The 21989-nt window shown below is 39.3% G+C and overlaps 1 protein-coding gene across 2 annotated transcripts in view; it reads left to right on the top strand.

The window, feature by feature from the left end:
- scai (suppressor of cancer cell invasion) overlaps nucleotides 1–21989 on the top strand; it is a 154734-nt gene that overhangs the window by 89304 nt on the left and 43441 nt on the right. For both annotated transcript variants that reach the window (XM_073052596.1, XM_073052597.1), the window contains exons 3-6: nucleotides 11872–11967; nucleotides 13696–13782; nucleotides 21231–21329; nucleotides 21702–21798. In XM_073052596.1, the coding sequence (XP_072908697.1) occupies nucleotides 11872–11967; nucleotides 13696–13782; nucleotides 21231–21329; nucleotides 21702–21798 (379 nt within the window). The remainder of the gene's footprint in view (nucleotides 1–11871; nucleotides 11968–13695; nucleotides 13783–21230; nucleotides 21330–21701; nucleotides 21799–21989) is intronic.

Genomic DNA, 21989 nt, shown 5'->3' with positions numbered 1-21989 from the left:
GAGAAGACGCTATTAATAGATGTATGTGTTTACAACAGACACATGTGCATGGGGGGGAGGGGGGGTGGTCCATGGGTCCATAGTTCATTCTGCGGATGTTCTTCCACACCACCCCCTCCGTTAAGGACGTCTTTAAAGGCACTGGCTCATGTAAGCGACATCCATGCTTAAGAACTCTCACTATCCAGGGTGTGTCCTCTACTCATTGCTACCATCAGAGAGGAGATACAGTAGCCTGAAGCTTAAAAGATTTCTGTCAGTAAAAGATTCATGTGTCAAATGCCACAACTGATTAGGTTATACTGGTATTCTTGTAAGGCACATGGAAGCAGGATTTTCCTACCTTGTGAAGGCTTGATTCCAGGTGTGTGGTGCGCATTGTTTGCAGACTTTTGATCCATGAATGACTTCAGTGCAAATTATGTAAAGATGTGTTGTGCTTCTGCACATGTCCAAATGATTTTGTGCAAGGCTAACCGACAGCCAATTTAACTTCCTGAGATCTGTATTCTAGGTGCGCTTTGTCATTTAGCAATGGGACTGTTGATTACATTTCTTGGCATGGTGCACAAAAATGTTGTGCTGTGGTAGAGAATTTTTGAGTCATTGTCTTGTCACTCATTGCAAACAATAAAGCTCATTTTTAAAACGGCTCAGTTGGATGTCATGTCCCTTATCTTCTGTGCTTTCTCAAAGCAGAATGGTGCAAGAGAAAATAGAAATACAAGAAAATGTTTGGAAGAGGACTGAGTAATACAGCACATTCATCACAAAGACGTCCTTGCTTGATGTGAAATACAAGGTCATTTAGCTGATGGGCTATCATCAGACAGAATTTAATTTCATTCCACGGACCATTAATTTCCCATCTTTTCAGTCAGTAATAATGCGCACATGATATACACAGTGACTGACAAAAAGTGAATTTGCCAATAACTTAAAAATTGAAAAGCTAGATTAGTTGCTTTGTTTTCAGCTTCTGAAACCTCGGGTGCCATTTTTATTTGCTTATTCTATTGAATGGAGAAGAGAAAGATCACTGATTCTTTTCTTGTTTGTATAGTGTAATATTACAAAGTTATCTCAATCCTAAATCTTTCTGGCCAGCTTCTATTTTAATTAAGTTTACAAAAAGTTAAGAAGAGATTCTTCAGTACTTACAGTACTTATTTCTACAATATTTTATTGCTATAGAATTCCGGAGAGGGTGAGAAATTTCTCACAGTAATTGCAAATAGCATTAATTTAGTTTTCATTTTTGTGTGTCAAGCTAGATCATAAATGACTTCTGTAAAGCAGTTGTGATTTTTTCTGAAGTAACCAGAAAATTACATCTGTTAGTGAACTCATGGACGTGATTCATTCAAATCGATTGAATACTGAAAAGCCTAGATAGAGTGGATGTGGAGAGGATGTTTCCTATAGTGGGGGAGTCTAGGACCAGAGGGCACAGCCTCAGAATAGAAGGACATTCCTTTTGAAGAGAGATAAGGAGGAATTTCTTTTGTCAGAGAGTGGTGAATCTGTGGAATTTGTTGACACAGAAGGTGTGGAGGCTAAGTCATTGGATATAGTTAAAATGGAAGTTGATAGCTTCTTGTTTACTAAGGGCATCAAAAATTATGGGGAGAAGGCCAGAGAATGGGATTGAGAGGGGTCATGAATTCGCCATGATGGAATGGCAGAACAGATTCAATGGGCTGAACGACCTTATTCTGCTCCCTATGTCTTAAGGTCTTGCGTATCTAGAAACTTTTTGCTGGTCAGTAGCATTACAGTAAACCTGTTTTATAGTAGTGAAAACCTAGTGCACTGTGACTCTGAAATTCAGTGTCATTGATTTCAGTAGGGATAAATTTCTGGTTGTTGACAGGAGGCATTTTTTCCCATTTAAAGGTGAATAATAAATGCTGATTCCATTCATGCTGGGGTCAGTATTACCTGAGTGGCGATATCCAAGTGTATATGTAAGACAGTAACTTCTTCTTGCAGGTTGGAACACAGGAAGCACAAGAGCCGGAATAAGATACCCGAGCAATTTATTTAGTCATTTATTTACTGAGATACAGCATGGAATAGGCCCTTCTAGCCTTCCAAGCCGTGCTACCCAGTAACCCTAGCCTAGTCACAGGACAATTTACGATGACCAGTTAACCAACTAACCTGTGCCTCTTTGGAGTGTGGGAGGAAGCAGGAGCACCAGGAGGAAACCCACGCAGTCACGGGGAGAACATACAAACTCCTTACCGACAGTGGGGGAGGGGAGGGGAGTTGCTATTTACTGGTTATACAACTTCTCTCCCAAAGCTGATTAAAGCACATTTAAACAGCCTATGTCTGATACCAAAGGGCATGCATTTAAGGTGAGAGGAAGTAATTGTAAAGGAAGTGTGAGGGGCCAGTTTTTTTACACAGAGTAGAGTAGTGGGTGCCTGGAATGCACTGCCTGGGGTGGTGGTAAAGGCATATACATTAGAAATTTTTAACAGATGTTTAGCACATGAATGTGAGGGAAATGGAAGAATACCAACATTGTGTATGCATAAGAGATTAGTTGGCCAATAGATTATTAATTTATTTGGTTTGGCACACCATTGTGAGCTGAAGAGCCTGTTCCTGTACTGTACTGTTCTTGGTTTTTTATGAGGATGCTGGAAATATAAGAACCTAAAATGATTGCTTTTGGATGGTCTTCACATAGATTTGTGCTTAAGATACTGATACAGATACCGGCAGTCTCTGCCACATCTTATGATTTATGACATGAAATTGAAAATTAAATTAATTTTATTGTCATTGTCTTGTGAATTTAAGCAGTGAATACCAGTTAGTTAATTTAGTGATGGTGAATTATGTATGAGCTTCAATGTGCATTTCCTAACAATAACGAGTTTAACCTACTCACTAGCTGTTTTTCTATAGGGTGTGTGGAACAGCACTTGGCTATTGGGGAAGAAAAATTCATTTATGTTTCTCAACCCTCGGTTCCTTTCGCTGATATTGATAACATATCTACCAGGCAATGATTGAACGTTTAGAATTTAGAGACTGAGTAAGATTTCAACACAATTTTGTAAAATAAACACAACTTAGCAAGTTAATACTCTTCCAGTATTTATATTTGAAAAATCTTTGTCGTTGGTATTTTTTCTACTCATGACATTATTAGTGCATACAAAATATTTTTTCACTAATAGGGTATTTGGAATCCTGGGAGTTTGATGGAGACAGAAAATCCAATGGAATTTAAGAAAAATCAGGAGGACAATTTGAATTGGCTAGGTATAGGAGACTACAGACCAAGTGCCGATAAATGGGATGTGTATAGACAGGTACATCAGCATTGGCATGGGGGGCTGAAAGGCCTATTTCTGGGCACTTTGACTCACAGTTTTTAATTAAGTACAGGAAGTTGGCTGGCTACAGTCATAATGTAATTCTCAAATTATCTCATTATGGAGATTTGTATATTAGCACACACATTTGCTGATGACACAAAGATGGGAGGGAGTGTAATGAGTGCGGAGGACATTGAAACCCTGCAGGGGGACATAAATAGGCTGAGTGATTGGGCAGACATTTGGCAGATGAAATATAATACTGACAAGTGTGAGGTCTTGCACTTTGGCAGGAAAAATAATAGAGCAAGTTATTATCTAAATGGAGAGAAACTGGAAAGTGCTTCTGTGCAAAGGGATCTGGGGGTCCTGGTGCAGGAAACACAAAAAGTTAGTATGCAAGTGCAGCAGGTGGTCAAGAAGGCCAATGGAATGCTGGCTTTTATTGCTAGGCGGATGGAGTATAAGAACAGGGAGGTCTTACTGCAGTTGTACAGGGTATTGGTGAGACCACACCTGGAGTACTGCGTGCAGTTCTGGTGTCCATATTTAAGAAAGGACATACTGGCTCTCGAGGCAGTGCAGAGAAGGTTCACTAGGTTAATTCCGGGGATGGGTGGGTTGATGTATGATGAGAGGTTGAGTAGATTGGGACTCTACTCATTGGAGTTCCGAAGAATGAGAGGCGATCTTATTGAAACATATAAGATTGTGAAGGGGCTTGATCGGGTGGATGCGGGGAGAATGTTCCCAGTGATGGGTGAAACTAGGACTAGGGGGCATAATCTTAAAATAAGGGGATGCCGTTCCAGGACTGAGATGCGGAGAAATTTCTTCACTCAGAGGGTAGTGGGGCTGTGGAATTTACTGCCCCAGAGAGCTGTGGAAGCTACTACACTCAATAAATTCAAAACGGAGATAGACATTTTCCTGGATAAAAATGGCATTAGGGGATACGGTGAGCGAGCAGGTAAGTGGACATGAGGCTAGGTTTAGATCAGCCATGTGATCTCCTGGACCAGTTTTCGATAGCCTGGATGGGTCAGAGAGGAATTTTCCAGATTTTTTCTCCTCAATTGGCAACTCGGATTTTTCCCCCCGGGTGATCACATGGGTTTGGGCGGGATGAATAATAAAATAAAATGGGCGGCATGGTGCCCTGTTGGTTGGCACTGTTGCCTTGTGGGATTCGGTGAAAACTAGAGTTAAGATTGGATCAGCCATGATCTTGTTGAATGGCGGAGCAGGCTTGAGGGGCCGATTGGCCTACTCCTGCTCCTTTCTCTTATGTTCTTATGTTATGTTCTATATTAGTGAAGTCTTGTTGTATAAAGTGATTTTTATGACTCTTATATGAACCCTAAGTACTTTGAAGTGTGGGTACTTGTGACGAATTATACATTGAACTCCCACAAATGGCAGTGTGATAATGACCAGATCATGTTTGCCCAATTAATAGATGTTTTAAAAATATTGATTTAGGCACTAATAAACAGAGATCAGTACATTTTTAGCTGTAAGTGGAACCTTGGATTTGGAGATGAGGCATGAAAATTACTTTTAACGTAGAAAGGTGGAGGCCAAGTGATTGAGTATATTTAAAGCGGAGATTGATAGATTCTTGATTAGTCAGAGTGTTAAAGGTTATGGGGAGTAGGCAGGAGTTGGGGTTGAAGAGTGAATAATAATAAAATAGTGAAGTCGACTTGATGGGTCAATTGGCCCAATTCTGCTCCTATGTCTTAATGGTCTCATTGAAAGGAGAAACAAGCTCCAGGGTTTGAGTTCCTTGATCTTGCTCCTATAGCTTCTTCTGTGACTTTTGTATATCTGAGAGCACAGTAGGGGTTTGGTAACATAAACCACCTGAAAGACAGCATCTGTAACTGTCCAGCGTCATCTTGGTACTTCACTAGTGTGAGATACCACTTGTAATTTGACAGAACTCCAGATTTTTTTTTGTTTTTTATTTTAAACTTAGGGAAGTAGCTTCTTTAACAAAATGCCCAATGCCATTAGGCTTTACAATTCTACCGCCAGGACTTAAGAACTTTTTAAAAGCTATTATTAATGCTTTTTGAGATAGTGATTTAGATGCATATCATATTTTTTTTTACTGAGTTAAGTATTGTATGTAATTAGTTTTGCTACAAGTGTATGGGACATTGGAAAAAAGTTGAATTTCCCCATGGGGATGAATAAAGTATCTATCTATCTATCTATCTAAAAGTAAGACAAACTGCTAGCTCTACTTAGCATGCTGTTTACATTTGACAGCACATAGCATGCTGAATAACTTGCTTGCAAAACTGATCAAGTTTATTAGTGTGTATTTTACCCATCACCAATGTGATAAATTTTGTTAATATTTCAGTTGATTGAAATATTAAATGAGACCAATTATTCTTGCTGTAATTTTGATTAAATAATTTAACTGCATAGCCAGAGGAACAGTTTTGTTTTCTGACCAGTCATCTGTACAGTTGATGGGTTTTGGAAGCAACTTTTGTTACTTGAACTTTTCAAACTTCACCATTAACATGGTACCATTAATGGAACACAGAATGTATTGCAATGAAATAGGTGATGAGTCAGACCTGTCAATGGCATGACTAGCTCTAATCTTGAAACCAAACACAAAGCAATATTTGTGGAACGCAGCAGGCCAGGCAGCATCTATAGGAAGAAGTACAGTTGACATTCCAGCATCTGCAGATTTCCTCATGTTTGCATTTTACAAAGCAATATTTTATAACTTGTAGTTAGTGTCTTGCAATCTCTGAGAAGACTGGACCATCAACTTTTGAAAAGATGCTAGTGTATTCAAAAATAATTTGAAAGCTTTTTGTTGCATGTCTTCTTTTTCTTAAGCCTATCACCCCAACTAGGCTATCGGCCACCAGTGGCAGCTCACTAGAGTGCCCTGTGCTAGGCCAGTCTTTCAAGTTGTCTCCAGGTGTAGCCCATGTTTGAAGCTCCTTCCTCTCCCAGGGTTAAGGTCTTTGGAGCTTCTGTTGGCATTTCTGTGGCACTGGATTTTTACACATTGGGTTTAATAGTCTTTTCTGTAGCACTGGGATTTTACACATTGGGTTTAATAGTCTTTTCTGTAGCACTGGGATTTTACACATTGGGTTTACACATTTACACATAGTCTTTTGCAGCTAGGTATGGGACCATCCATGGCAGGGCATTTGTTTTGTTAGTTCTAAGTAATTACTACATTCTTCCACAGCAGTATCACCGGGAAAAGTAAAATTCTGCTTTTGTTTTGGAGATAATGACCTGCAGCTTCTTGGTAATGGAGAAGACAATGACTGCAGGGAATGAACGACAGGGGCACATTACAAAATAATTCTGGTGGAAGCATCCTGGTTTAGCATTTCGTTCTTGATGATGAAAATTTGTTTCTGCTCATCTGGATTTGCATTTGTGTTTTGTTCACTGTTTTACCCTTGAGTAAATGTTTATTTCCTATAAATTCTAATCCTTGTTCATGATAATGCTATCGCTGGGGAAAATTTCACAGATTCTCTGAACTTGCTGATGTCCCTACATTTCATTGTTGGGACTCTAGAAGGAATGACAAGAATCAAAGGTTTATTTTATTGTGAGATTTTTTTTTGAATCCCCATCATTGCTCTTGGCACTATTAGCGAAATGGACATTTGTAGATGTACCTGTCCACTTTTGCAGGAGAGGTGTCCAACATTACCACATTGTTGGGTATACTTTAAATTATAATGAATGATTTGGATAGATACAGTTGTCAGAAGGATTGTATTTCTGCAAAGCAGAGGCAAAACTGCTTTGTTCATTTACCCTCAGTGACTGCTTTATTAGGTACACCTGCACATCTGCTCATTAATGCAAATATCTCATCAGCCAATCAAGTGGCAGCAACTCAATACATAAAAACATGCAGACATAATTAAGAGGTTGAGTTGTTGTTCAGACCAAACATCAGAATGGGGAAGAAATGTGATCTAAGTGACTTTGACCATTAAGTGATTTGTGGGTAGATGGGGGGGGGGGGGCACGGTGATGTTGAATTATCATGCACAACAGTCTAGAGTTTACAGAGGATGGTGGAAAATAACAAAAAAACATCCAGTGAGCAGTAGTTCTCTAAGTGAAATTGTCTTGTTAATGAGAGAGGTCAGAGGAGAATGGCCAGACTGATTCAAACTAACTCAACTAATCATGCCTTACAACAGTGGTTTGTAATAAAAGTAGCCATCGAGGGTGTATTCCCTGTCTGTACAACATTGGACATCGCTCATATAGAATATTATCCTATGTTTATTGCTTAATTTTGTAAGAAATGGTCTGAAGAAATAAAGAAACATTTGTTGACTGCATCAGCAAGTGATTTTTGCAAATGAACTTGTTCCTGCTTTAATTATCTAGGCTCTTGGCTTAAGTTTCCAACAGCACAACTCTTCTGAATTGGGGATTTCAGACATGTGCCCAGAGGTTTAGAATATTAATGTTCCACCAAAGACCATAATCTTGTACCATGCTAACATTTCAAATTTTTTCTGTGTATCAAAATCTTCACCCTGTGTCTCATTATATATTCCTTTGAAAATAAAGATTATTCCCTCTTTTGTGGTATATCCTTTTGATATTCATTACACTATATCAAATGCATTTCAGATCACTCATAAGAAATTCAAATATGCCCAATATATCCAAATTCCAGTACTTTACTTTTTTACTATTTCTGCATTAGTATGCTGTGTTGTTCAATGAAATTCATTATATTTCAACAACTATAATTTGCAAGTCCTGAGGGAATGATGCTTGAGTTACATTAACTGCATTGACAATTAGTTAACATCTTTTTTCATTTGGAGTAAGGACTCAGCCCTCCACAAACTAACTGAACCCCAGTGCTGCTCAAATATCAAGAACAATTTCCAGGAAACATTCACAGTTGTTCACCAACAGAAATTGGCTTGATTCATGATGAAGTGTGGCCTGAGAAGTGCAGACACAGGACTGACTGTCTGTTTGGGAGCTGGGGTTGGATCAGTCTTCATCTGGCATCTTGTCCACAGCCATTCCAACATGGGTGGCCTTGAGTTGATGCACACTCCTAATCATAAATTCGAAACACAGGTCAGACACAAACTTTACAATAGCATGCCTGAAGATGATGACACACTTACATTTCCACTAACACCAGTTGAAGTAAAATCTGCTTTGCAAAGTACTAAATCAGCAAAAGCCACCGGCATGTATCTATCTAGAAATGTTGAAGTATCTTGGTGAAGAGAGTATCAAATGGCTAACTAGGGTTTTCACTGATGTAATAACAAAAGGAAAATACCCCGACACTTGGAAATGTGCCAGATTCATTGCGGTACCTAAACCAGGAAAACCTGCAGATGATCCAGCAAGTTACCGTCCAATTTCTTTCTTCTGCTGTACCTACAAACTTCTTGAGCTTATTATTTTATCTGGAATATTACCTCTGATAGATCCTTACATACCAATCAAACAAGCAGGCTTCAGACAATGCCACAATACCAGTGAACAAGTTCTCACACTCACATCATACATCGAATCAGGCTTCGAACTCAAAAAGAAAACATGCAATTTGTATGGACTTATCTGCTACATATGACACTGTTGGGAAACCAAGACTTAATGTTAAAACTAGCCCGTATCATCCCATGTAAAAAGATCCAAAGTCTCCTCCACAGAATTGCAGGCACCTGTTCTTTCTGCACCTGCCTAGGAAGTGACACCAGTTGCATTTTGAAATTCTACAATGGCGTCCCCCAAGGGTCATTTTTGCCTCCAACCTCAGTGACCCTCCCCAATGCCAAATCTGCCAAAGTGGTGCCTAAATATGAATGTCAATAAAGCAGTAACTGCCATATTTCTTCTGGACAACCGACTAACCAAACTTCAACTTAATATCAATCTAAACAGCTCCACACCCAAAGTACTTAGGGGTTACAGTAGATTGAACTCTCTCGAACAAGATCCACCTTCAAAATGTTGCAAAGAAATTAAAATCCAGATAGCAGAAACCAAATGGGGTGCCAACCAGTCAATCCTATGAACATCTAGCCTAGTCCTATATTTCTCAGTCACCGATCATTGTGCACCCACCTGGGAGAAAAGTGCTCACACAAACATCATCAATACATAGCTCCATACTTATATGAGAATAATCTCAGGGGCTCTAAAATCTACACCTATCTAATGGCTTCCAACAATGAGTGAAGTAGCACCCCCAGAGATCTATAGAAGACTAGCTTCAACAAAATTCTACAAACATATGCAAAATATGCCCAACAACATTCCAGTTTGTAAACTCATCAAAAAAGCTCCTCCAGCTTCCAGACTGAAATCCAAAAATCTTTCTACAACTTGAAAAACCTCAACTCCTATGATGAACACACTGAATAGTGCCAATACTGGCACACCAATGTGCTCCCTGCTAGTGATCTGATCAATGACCCCAACTTGCTCCTCCCAGAGCTACCAGAAAAAACAGGACACCTGCAAATTGATCCAGAAATTGACGTGCCAAAACAGTGCAAACGCTACAGTGATGGGTGCCTAAGGAACCCCAGCTTGCCCCTGTATGCCCCAACCCAGGACGTCTTCCACCTGGTCCAAACATGCCCTCTAACCAAGATCTGAGACGGCTTTGCTGCAGTCCATCAATGCAGCCGCAAGTTGGAGGACTGGCTTGACAAAAACAATTAGAAGTGTGAAGAGTAAGATGTAGGCCATATGAAACAACCACCACCAACAGAAAAACTGGATTTTCCCCCCCTTCATTCTTTGGTAATTGTCTTTAGAAGGAAGTCAAAATTCTAGTACATTAAATCTCAATTTTACTCAGAATTTCTATGATTGTGGAGAGGATGTTTCCTATAGTGAGGGAATCTAGGGCCAGTGGGCATAGCCTCAAAATAGAAGGATGTCCAGTTAGAGGAGAGAAAAGGAGGCATTTCTTTAGCCAGAGAGTGCTGAATCTGTGGAATTTATTGCCACAGAAAATTATAGAGGCCATCGCTGGGTATATTTAAAGCAAAGGTTGATAGGTTCTTGATTAGTAAGGGCATCAAAGATTATGGGGAGAAGGCAAGAAAATTGAGTTGAGAGGGATAATAAATCAGCCATGAAAGAATAGCAGAGCAGATTTGATGGACCAAATTACCTAGTTCTGCTATTATGTTCTATGCTCTAATTATTCACTTGCATTCCACCAGGAAACTTAACACCCTGGCACTCAGTGTCTTGATTTTGGCTTCAGAAAGTTAGAAGATGAAGTGCATTGAATAACTTGAAATAAAACCTCCAGCAACACACAAAAAATTCTGAAAGAACTCAGCAGGTCAGGCAGCATCTGTGGGCAGTCGATGTTTTGAGCCGAGGTCTTTCATCAGAACAGAGGCTGAAGCCAAGATATGAAGGTGGGATGGGATAGGTGGAAGAGGTGAAAGGCTGAATTCCTGAGTTCGCCAACATTTTCTGTGTGTTGCTCAAGATTTCCAGCATCTGCAAAACCTCTTGTGTGTTTAAAGTCTCCAACAGCGATTGTAACAATTGAGGTTATATTTTTTCCCCCTTATTGGATAGGATACCGGATATACTTTCCACATTTAACAATTTATGTTTTTTTCTATTTTAAATTGGGTAAAACAATTGAACCATGAAGAACTATCCCTGTCTAATGGAAAAAAAGTATCAATTGTATCTGAGATCAGACAATGATTATAGGAATGGTCAAGTGAACAAAGTATTAGGTGCAGGTTTGCCAAGGAAGAAAATCTAACAAAATAGATACATTTTTCATCATTTGATAAACTTTTAAAACTCATGAATCATTTCTTGTATTGGTTACATAAGATAATGCACAAATATAATCAAACTGAAGCAATTCTGAAGACGGCAATGCAAGGCTGCCCAGTAGGTTGCACTGGAGGGGCTGCAGAGGACAGTGAGAGACTGGATTTGCTGAGTTTGTTTTCTTTGGGGTGGACTGGCTGCAAAATTGAGAGACTTGGACAAGGAAGTTCATGAGAAACTTTAACCCTTAGCATAGGAATATTTTTAAGATCATCTTCGAAGATTTTTTTTTTACCCCAGAAGGTGGTTAAAATCCAGAATATGTTGCATGAGGGGATAGGTAGGCAGGTACTCACAATACTTAAGAAGTATTTAGATAAGCACCAAAAGCATATAGAAGGCTGTGGGAAGAGGGCTGAAAATAAAGTATATGTGGTTCTTGATGTTTGGTTTTGACGTATGTATAACTCTGGGATTAAATTATTTATTACATTTAACAATGGTTATTTAATTGCACACAGTAGTATAACAGTAATTACAACAGATTGTTTACTGGGATGATAACTTTGTAGTACAAGGAAAAACTAAGCAGAATTGAGAAGAACTCTCCATTCTTCTCTAGTTCTTTTCTGTATCCTGCCTTCCTCAATTATTTGTCATTTACTAATGGCTTATATTTTTGACCTACTAAATTTAGATTATTCTTTTCTAATAGGGATTTACCTCAATATGGGCAAAAGCAGTGGCAGTCATATTTTGGGCGGACTTTTGATGTTTACACCAAGTTGTGGAAATTTCAACAGCAGCACAGGTGAGAGAAACTTTGCAGATTCTAAAGTGTTTTGTTTTCAACAAATAAGCATCATAATAAAAATTGATAAATGATAACCCCATCACCTTATTTTCTAAGTTTGATAGCATGAAATAACTCCGGTGCAAGAGACTTGCCTTGGTGAAATTAACATCAACACGTAGATCTTTGAGCTGTGATGTTTCATGACCATCATTATATACCTAGGCCCTAGATGGTCATGAAATACCACAGCTCAAAAGATTTATTTGTCACACTTATTTTCAAGTGATCGTTTTACATTTTATATGGTTAGTCAAAATAATGAAGGATTTAAAGTAACAGTCTGCTGGAAGAATTCAGCGAGTTAATCGTCATTGGAGGAGGGGTCGTGGAAAAATTATCAATGCTTCGGGTTTCATGTTGAAACATTCCCATCAGAGATAGAACTGCTTTAGAATAGTTACCTTGAAGTGTGTTATTCTTTCTGAAACTATTAAGAAATATAATTAAATGTTAAAAATGGAATTAAGCAGAGAAACTTTTAGGAAGATAGATACTTTATTGATCCCAAAGGAAATTACAGTGTCACAGTAGCGTTACAAGTGCACAGATATACAAATCTACAAGTATTAGAAGAGAAGTAAGAAAGAATAAACAATAATTGTGACTCTTAATCTCTATTGTGGATGATTACATGTATTAGCTGTATTCTCCATCATTGCTAGCATTTCAAATCTGCCCGAGTCTATCAGTAGTACTCAAGACCGGGAGAAAGATGACCACAAGTGGTTGGCACAGGATTCTTCATTACTGAATCCTGAATGAACAATTAAACATTATTGCTCATGCCCTGGCACATGCTGACCAAGTGTGCTGTGTTTTCCTGTTATACTGTACTAGCACTAAACAGCATTCAGTCCTTGCAGTTTTTTTCCTAAGTTAAAAAAGGTTAAAGATTTCAGACCTTTGATCCCAGTTCTTCTAAAAACGGTGAGAAAGTTTAGGTAGAGCCTAGAGCAAAGTACAGTGTAGGAACAGGCCCTCTGTACCAAGCTAATTAAATTAACAATTGCCCAAAAAAGCTAATCCCTACTGCATACTCAATGCCTTGTCTTTGTCAATGTAAGTAGTTACTCTATTGCAATTTTCTGTAAACCCTCGGTTTGTCTAGGAAATATACTTAATTTTACCATTGGTCAATTTAATGGGTCTTTAAATAGTCAGCAATGGGTGAAATATTTGTCCTTGTTCATTCACAGGATTTGTCTTTCTCTTTAGTTCTTTGTATTCTGAATATTGGTCTGAGTAGCTTGTATTTTATTTCTGATACCATGTGGTTATAATGGAAATTATTAAAAAGGATAAGAAAGCAATCATTTCATAAAATAAAAAGTCACTTAAATCATACTGTCATATAGGTTCTTCATTACATACTATCCATCTTGCATTGTTGTATAAGTAACAGACTAGCCACTTTAATTAAAATATACAATTTTCTTGTTTGATATTTTTGTCTAAGTATATGCTAAGAATTAGATTGAATGGATTTTATGCTATTATTGATAATTTGTTCATTAATATATTTGCGGAGTTTTCATTTTGGCCTTATAAATATTGGAACCATAAAGCTAGCTCAAGCTACAAGTATATGTGGAGTTTCCTTGGAAGAGTTAGAATGTGAAATGTATTTTATGCTTGCTTAGATAATACACATGGGATATTTTATTTGTCTGCCTTTCACCCCAGGCAAATACTGGATAACAGGTATGGCTTGAAGCGGTGGCAAATTGGAGAAATTGCATCGAAAATCGGACAACTCTACTACCATTATTAGTAAGCCTGAGTTTTGGATTGTTGAAACGCAAACCAAGTAGTATGAAACTTTTAAAAAGATGTTTGTTTAAAGCACTTTTTCTTCCTGATAGTGCCTTAAATGTCTGAATTTTGAAGTCAAGTTTTATGCACAGAGGCAACACTTAAGGCTATTCCTATTTGTAGTTAAATTAACCTTATGCCTTAGTGCCATATTCCTCCATTAGTCCTGTATCCTTTAATTCCCATAATATCTAAAATTGTGTTGGTCTGTAATATCTGAGCTTACACTGTACTCTTGGTTCCAAAGAGTGACCATCTTTGGGTTAAAAAAATTCTTTTTATCTGTGGCTTGGAATCATAGAATCACATAATACGGGTGGGCCCTTGGGCCACCACTTCCATGCCGACTATTTTGCCCATCAACCTTTGTCTGCGATGGGACAATATTCTGAATGGCCAACCTCTTATTTTGAGGCTATGACCCTTGGTCTCAGACAGTGAGTTTTCTGAATTTCAGTGAGATAATTTCTCATTCTTTTAAATTAAAAAGCTCCTCTCAATTCTGTTTAATTTTCCTTGCACAGCAAAGCTGTCATCCCAGTAGTCAATCTGTTGTACCTCTACAAGTATATTCTTCTTTTGGCAATGGAGACCAGATCTACATTATACACAGTGTTTTAAATGCTGTCTGACTGGTGGCCTTGCCAACTGGGGAAAGCCATCACCTCTTTTGTACTTAATCCTCTTGCAATAAGACTAACATTCTAGGTTGTTTAAACCATAAGACATAGCAGCAGATTGGGCTGTTCAGTCCATCGAGCCTGCTCCACCATTTTATCATGGCTGATCCATTTTCCCTCACAATACTATTCTACATTCTCCCCATAACCTGAGTAATCAAGAACCCACAACCTCCGCCTTAAGTACAGCCAGTGACCTGACCTCTACAGGCTGCCTGTGGCAATGATTTCCAGAGATTCACTGCCTACTGGCTAATGAGATTCCTGCTCATGTCAGTTCTAAATGGATGCCCTCTATCACCCTCTATTCTGAGGCTGTGCCCTCTGGTCCTTGACTCCCCTACTACAGGAAATATCCACTCCACATCCACTCTATAGAGGCCTTTCAACATTTGATAGGCTTCAAAGAGTTCCCTCCTCATTCTTCTAAATTCCAGCAAGTACAGGCCCAGAGCCATCAAATGCGCCTCATACGAAAACCCTTTCATTCATGGAATCATTATAAGTGAACCTCCTTTGAACCCTCTCCAATGTCAGATAAGTGGCCCAAAACTGCTCTCAAAATTTCAAGTAAGGCCTCACCAGTGCCTTGTCAAGGCCTCAGCATTATATCCATACCTTTACATTCTAGTCTTCCTGAAATGAACGCTAACATTACATTTGCCTTCCTCACTACTGACTCAACCTGCAAGTTAACTTTTAGGGATTCATGCAGGACTCACAAGTCCCTTAGCAGCTTTGATTTTTGAATATTCTCCCCAGTTAGAAAATAGTTGATGCATTTATTCCTTCTACCAAAGTGCATGACCATATACTTTCCGACACTGTATTCCATCTGCCATTTCTTTGTTCATTCTCCTAATCTGTCTAAGTCTTTCTGCAGTGTACCCGCTCCCTGAATACTACCTGCCCCTCCACCTATCATCGTATCTTCCGCAAACTGGGCCACAAAGCCATCAATTCTCATCATCCAAATCATTGACATATAACGTAAAAAGAAGCAGTTCCATCGACCCCTGCAGAACACCACTAGTCATTGACAGTCAACCTGATAAGGGTCCCTTTATTCCCACACTTTACAGCTTCCCAATCAGCCAATCCTCATCCATGCTAGTATCTTTCCTGTAATACCGTAGGATCTTAACTTGTTAAGCAATCTCATTGGCAGCACCTTGTCAAACGCCTTCTGAAAATCAAGCACACAACATCCACTAATTCCCCATTGTCTATCCTGCTTGTTATTTCCTCTAAGAATTCCAACAGATTTGTCAGGCAAGATTTTCCCTTAAGGAAGCCATGCTGACGTTAGCCTACTTTCTCATGTGCCTCCAAGTATCCTGACACTACATACTTAACAATCGACTCCCAACATCTTCCTGACCTCTGAGGTTGGGCTAGCTGGCCTATAGTTCCCTCCCTTTTTGAAGGGTGGACTGACATTTGCAATTTTCTAGTCCTTTGGAACGATGTCAGAATATAGTGATTCTTGAAAGATCATTATTAATGCTTCCACAATCTCTTCAGCTACAGTACATCTTTAAGAACCCTGTGGTGTAGTTCATCTGGTCCAGATGACTTATCTACCTTCAGTCCTTTCAGCTACTCAAGTACCTTCTTCTTAGAAATAGCAACTGCACTCACTTCTGCTCCCTGACGCTCTTGAGCTTCTGGCATACTGCTAGTGTCTTCCACATTGAAATTTGATGTTAAATATTTATTCAGCTTGTCTGCCATTTCCTTGTCCCCCATTAGTACCTCTCCTATGTCATTATCTACTCCTGCATCTTTTTTACACTTTATATATCGGAAGGAAAGTTTTGGTACCCTTTTTGATATTATTAGCCAGCTTACCTTCATATTTCATCTTTTCCTTCCTTATGGCTTTTTAGTTGCCTTCTCTTGGTTTTTAAAAGCTTCCAATCCACTTCCTACCAATGTTTTTTTCCCTCCATTATATGGCTGTCTTTTGCTTCCCTTGTCAGCCACGGTTGTCTCATCCTCCCTTTAGAATACTTATTCATCTTTGGGATGAATCTATCCTGTGCTTTCTGAATTGCTCCCAGAAACTCCAGCTACTGCTGTTCTGCTGTCACCCTGCTAGTGTTCCCTTCCAGTCAACTTTGGCCATGCCTCTGTAATTCCCTTTACTCCACTGTAATACTGATACACCTGTCTTTAGCTTCTCCCTCTTACATTGCAGGGTGAATTCTATCATATTATGATCACTACTTCCTTTGGGTTCCTTTACCTTAAGCTCCCTAAACAAATCAGAATCAGATTTGTTTTATCACCAGCATGTGTCGTGAAATTTGTTAACTTAGCAGCAATTCAATGCAAACATAATATAGAAAAAGAAGAAAAATAATAATAATAATAAATAAATCAATCAAAGAACAGAAATAATATATATTAAAAAATGAGGTAGTGTTCATAGGTTCAGTGTCCATTTAGGAATCGGATGGTAGAAGGGAAGAAGCTGTTCCTGAATCGCTGAATTTGTGCCTTCAGGCTTCTGTACCTCCTACCTGATGGTAACAGTGAGAAAAAGGCATGCCCTGGGTGCTGAAGGCCCTTAATAATGGATACTGCCTTTATGAGACACTGCTCCTTGAAGATGTCTGGTTCATTTCACAGCACCCAATCCAGAATTGCTTTTCCTCTTGAGGGCTCAACCACAAACTGGTTTAAAAAGCCACCTCTTAGGCAATCTACAAATTCTCTCTCTTGGGATCTAGCACCAACCCGATTTTCCCAATCTACCTGCATATTGAAATCCCCCATGACTATCATAACATTGCTATTTTGACATGCTTTGTCTATCTGTTCAGAGGCTTGTATATTAACTCCCATCAGGTTTTTTTACCCTTGCAGTTTTGTAACTCTACACATAGGATTCTACACCTTCTGATCCTACATCACCTTTTTCTAAGGATTTAATTTCATTTTTTTACGAACAGAGCCACTCCACTCCCTCTGCCTACCTGCCTGTCCTTTCTCTGCAATGGATATTAAACTCTCAACTATAATCTTCTTTCAGTCACAACTCAGTGATGTCTGCAACATCATACTTGCCATTCTCTAACTGAGCTACAAGATTATCTACCTTATTCAGTATACTGTGTACATTCAAATATAACATCTTCAGTCCTATATTTGTAACCCTTTTTTGATTTTGTCCCTATATTACACTGCAACTCATCCTACTGATTGCAATTTTGCTCTATCACTGGCTGTCATTCCTGACAGTTTAACTACACACTATATCTGCTTGTTACCAATTACCCCACCCTCAGCCCTATCACTCAGATTCCCATTCCCCTGCCAAAGTAGTTTAAATTCTCCCAAACAGCTCTTGCAAACCTGCCTCTGAGGATATTGGTCCCCTCAAGTTCGGATCATACCTTCCCCAGAAGAGATCCCGATGATCCAGACATCTGGAGCCCTGCGTCCTGCACAGTTCCTCAGCCACCCATTCATCTGCCAAATCATCCTATTCTTAGCCTCACTGGTATGTGGCACAGGCAGCAATCCAGAGATTACTATTCTGGAGGTCCTGCTTTTCAGCTTTCTATAGAACTCCCTAAATTCTGTCATCAAGACTTACTCTGTTTTCCTACGTACATCATTGGTGCCTATATGTACCAAGACTTCTGACTGCTCATCTTCCCCCTTTAGAATGCCGTGGACCCAGTTAAGCCATTCCTGACCCTGGCACCTGGGAGGCAACATACCATCCAGGTGTTTCTTTCATGACCACAAAATCTTGAATCTCCTCCCCTAACCATGGAAGCCCCTGTCACTACTGCAGTCCTTTTCTCCCTCTTTCACTTCTAAAGGCTGATTTATACTTGTACGTCGCATCTACTTCGTAGGTACCGTGTACCCTATGCTGAAGCGTGACGTGCACCTCCCCAAAAAGCTCGCTCACGCGTCGCGGCGACGCAGGCCACAACAACTGTGATTCTCCGCCATGTCTGTATACCAATGCGAAATAGATGAACCAAATTGTCAAATCTACCTGCTAACATGCGAAAATGTTTGAAATGCATTTCCTTGTCCATGTCTGTTACGAAGAAACTCAACACAGTGGCATAGAAACCCCACCACCAACTAGTGTTTTGGCGCACATTGACACAGGCTCGCTACGGCATAGTGCGACACAGAAGTGAAAATTAGGGCTACGGCATAGGTTGCGGCGTAGCCCGTACGCACAAGTATAAATCAGCCTTAGGCCTCAGCGCCAGACTCAGTGCCAGAGATCTGATCACTGCACCTCCACCCTGGTAGCTCGTACTCCTCAAAAGCATCCAAAACGGTCTACTTATTATTGAGGGGAGCAGCCACAGAGGTATTGTACACTGGCTGCTCATTTCCTTTCTCCCTCCTGACAGTTGCCCAGGTACCAGCCTCCTGCAACTTAAGGATGACTACCTCTCTGTAGCTCCAGTCTGTCACCTCTGCATTTTCCTGTATGAGCTGGAAGTCATCAAGCTGCAGCACCAGCTCCTTAACATGTTCTCTGGGGAGTTGCAGCGCAGTGCACCTGGTGAAGATGTGGTTATCCGGGAGGCTGGAAGTCTCCCAAAATTTCCACATCTCACATGAGAACATAACACAGGCCCTGATGTCATTCTCATTGCACTAACCAAGCACTAACAGATAAAGAATGAAGAGCAAATTTACCAGAAACTCACCTCACCAAAGCCTCCCTACTCTAACACTGGTCTACCCCAACAATGACCATTCTGCTTGTCCCTACCGTACTTTTATTTGCTCTTACTAAAGAATCATGATACAACTGGGCTGCTGGAAAAAACGGAAGCCCACTACTGCTACTTTTTAAATCGCTTGCCCCTACCTGTGTGGAGCCTCTTCTGTCAATTCGACTGGGCCACCCAAAAAAAGCTAATTATCTTATTTATAGCTGTTTAGCTAGTTACTTGTTGTACCACACATCAGCTTTTAGTGATTTGTTTACAAGGGCACCCAGGTCTCTAAACACTAATACCCTTTAATCTCTCACTTTTAAAAAATTACTTTTTGTTTCTATTAAAGTGGTTAACCTCAACAGTCTTCCCTATTATGTTCTATCTGCTATGTCCTTGTCTATATATCACCCTGAAGGTTCCCACTATTCCTACTACAGCCCACCTTGTTTGATATCATTGGCATTTGATACCTGTTCAAATAATTAACTAAGATTATGAACAACGGAGGTTCTAATCAAGGTTCAAGAGTTCAATGTTGTTTAATGACATTTCCAGTACATAAGTGTAAAGGAGAACAAAATGATTGTTACTCTGGGTCTGATGTAACATAAAAAAATACAATAAAATGAAGAATACAATAATTTAAAATATCTGCAATAAATATAAATACCGTACATAAAATAGCTTATATACATTGATTGTATATGAAGTGATGCTAGGCACAAAAGTGTCTGTAAATAAGGTGACTGACAGAAAGTGATAAAGTAGTGGTGGTTGGGGTGTGGAGGGCGGATTAGTGGGTGGAGGTGTTGATCAGCCTTGCTGCTTGGGGAAAGTAACTGTTCTTAAGTCTGGTGGTCTTGGCATGGATGCTACGTAGCCTCCTCCCTGATGGGAGTTGGACAAACAGTCCATGAGCAGGGTGGGTGAGATCCTTCATGATATTACTGGCCCTTTTCCGTCATCTTTCTGTATTTGTGAACTTGATGGTGGGTAGGCTGCTGCCAATAATGCATTGAGTAGTTTTCACTACCATTGCTGAGACTTTCTGTCTGTCACAATGTAGTTCCCATACCATACAGCGATGCCGCATGTTAGGATGCTGTCTTCTGTGCATCTGTAAAAAGATGTGAGTATGGATGTGCATAGCCCAGCTTTGTTCAGCCTCCTCAGAAAGTAGATGTGTTGGTGAGCTTTTCTGATGGTGTAGAATGTGTTCTGGGCCATGAGAGGTTGTGAAGGATGTGCACTCCCAGGAGTTTGAAATGACTTGCAGTTTCTACTGCTGTGCCACTGATGTAAAGAGGGGTTTGAGTTCTGCTGAAGTTGATATAAACATCTTCTTTGTCTTGTTGACATTAAGGAAGAGGTTATTTGCTTGGCACTAAGCCTTGATTTCTTCCACCTCCTGTCTGTGGGCCGTCTCATAGTTGGTGATGAGCCAGCATTGTCATGTAATCGGCAAACTTGACAATGTGATTATTTGGCATCCCACTACATGGCAGCCCACTATTCACTATTTCACAATACAGAAAATTATTTCAACTCTGTTACCATGCGTCTTTTCTGAAAGCCTTCTGAAAATCTAGATTAAAGTAGCTGTTGTCACATCATCTTGTTTGTTCATCTTTATCTGTTAATTGCAACTTCAAAATCACCAATAGATTTGTCCAATGTGATTTCTCTTTTCTCAATTCCACATTGGCTCTTAAGAGTGTCCTGTTACAAATTCTTTAACACAAAACATTGGGGATGTGGAGAGGAGTAGAAAAAGGTTTTATGCCAGACCCCACTTCTTTCAAAATGAATGGTTAAAAGACTAAGCACAAGAGATTCTGTGTGTTACTCTGATAAAGAGTCCACCTTGAAAAGCTTCAACTTGTTAGACAAAGAGTGTTGTCATTTTTACAGACGTTGTTTCTCATGACTTTTATGTTCTGATGCAACTTTAACTTTGCTCGTCTATTTTCAATATGATTTGGTCTTTCTTTTGTTTCCCTGCCACCCTTTTACCAAGCTTGCGTACTTCTGAGACCAGTTATCTTAACGAAGCATTTTCCTTCTACTCTGCAATTAGGCAAAGGGCCTATTATTCCCAGGTCACCAAGGAGGATCGGTAAGATTTCATACTTGTATGTTTTTCTCCAATTTCCTCACAACATAGAAGACCTAGATCTGTGGTTTATTTCCATAAGTAACCTCAGTGTATTTATAACCACAAGTAAAAGTAGTACAGCTCAATTTGTTATGTATTTGGTTATACTTTCGTTTTTTTGCTGTGATACATTTTGCAGGACTTGAGTCTGTTTTCCATTATAAGTTGTAATTTTTAGAATTTCACAAATACTTTTTAATTAGAGCAATGAATTGGACAGACAGTCTAAACTACTTGCAAATAATTCATTTTGTTAATTTTATCTGTATTTATTAACATTTTCTCACACAATATTTCTTGGTATTGAATTTAAGTTGCACTACTTTTTTACAGGCCTGAGCTTGTAGTTAAAAAGCTTCGGTATTATGCTCGATACATAGTAGTTTGTCTGCTGCTTAACAAAATGGACCTTGTCAGAGATCTTGTAAAGGTATAGTATTCTTGTGAATTGTACATTTATGCTTATCTTTTTACTAATCACACTTATAATTTTTAAAAACTCAACTGTATTTATGAACTTTTTGTTTTTAGATCAGTTTATTGTTGAATTCAATATCTTCTGTTTTTCAGTATTGCAATAATATTTCAATACTCTGCAAATCCACTTCTTCCAGCTTCTTG

This window comes from Hemitrygon akajei, chromosome 7 (assembly GCF_048418815.1).
Source record: "Hemitrygon akajei chromosome 7, sHemAka1.3, whole genome shotgun sequence".
Classification (NCBI taxonomy): domain Eukaryota; kingdom Metazoa; phylum Chordata; class Chondrichthyes; order Myliobatiformes; family Dasyatidae; genus Hemitrygon; species Hemitrygon akajei.
Note: the sequence above shows the minus strand (reverse complement) of the source record. Positions and strands in the feature narration are given on the sequence as shown.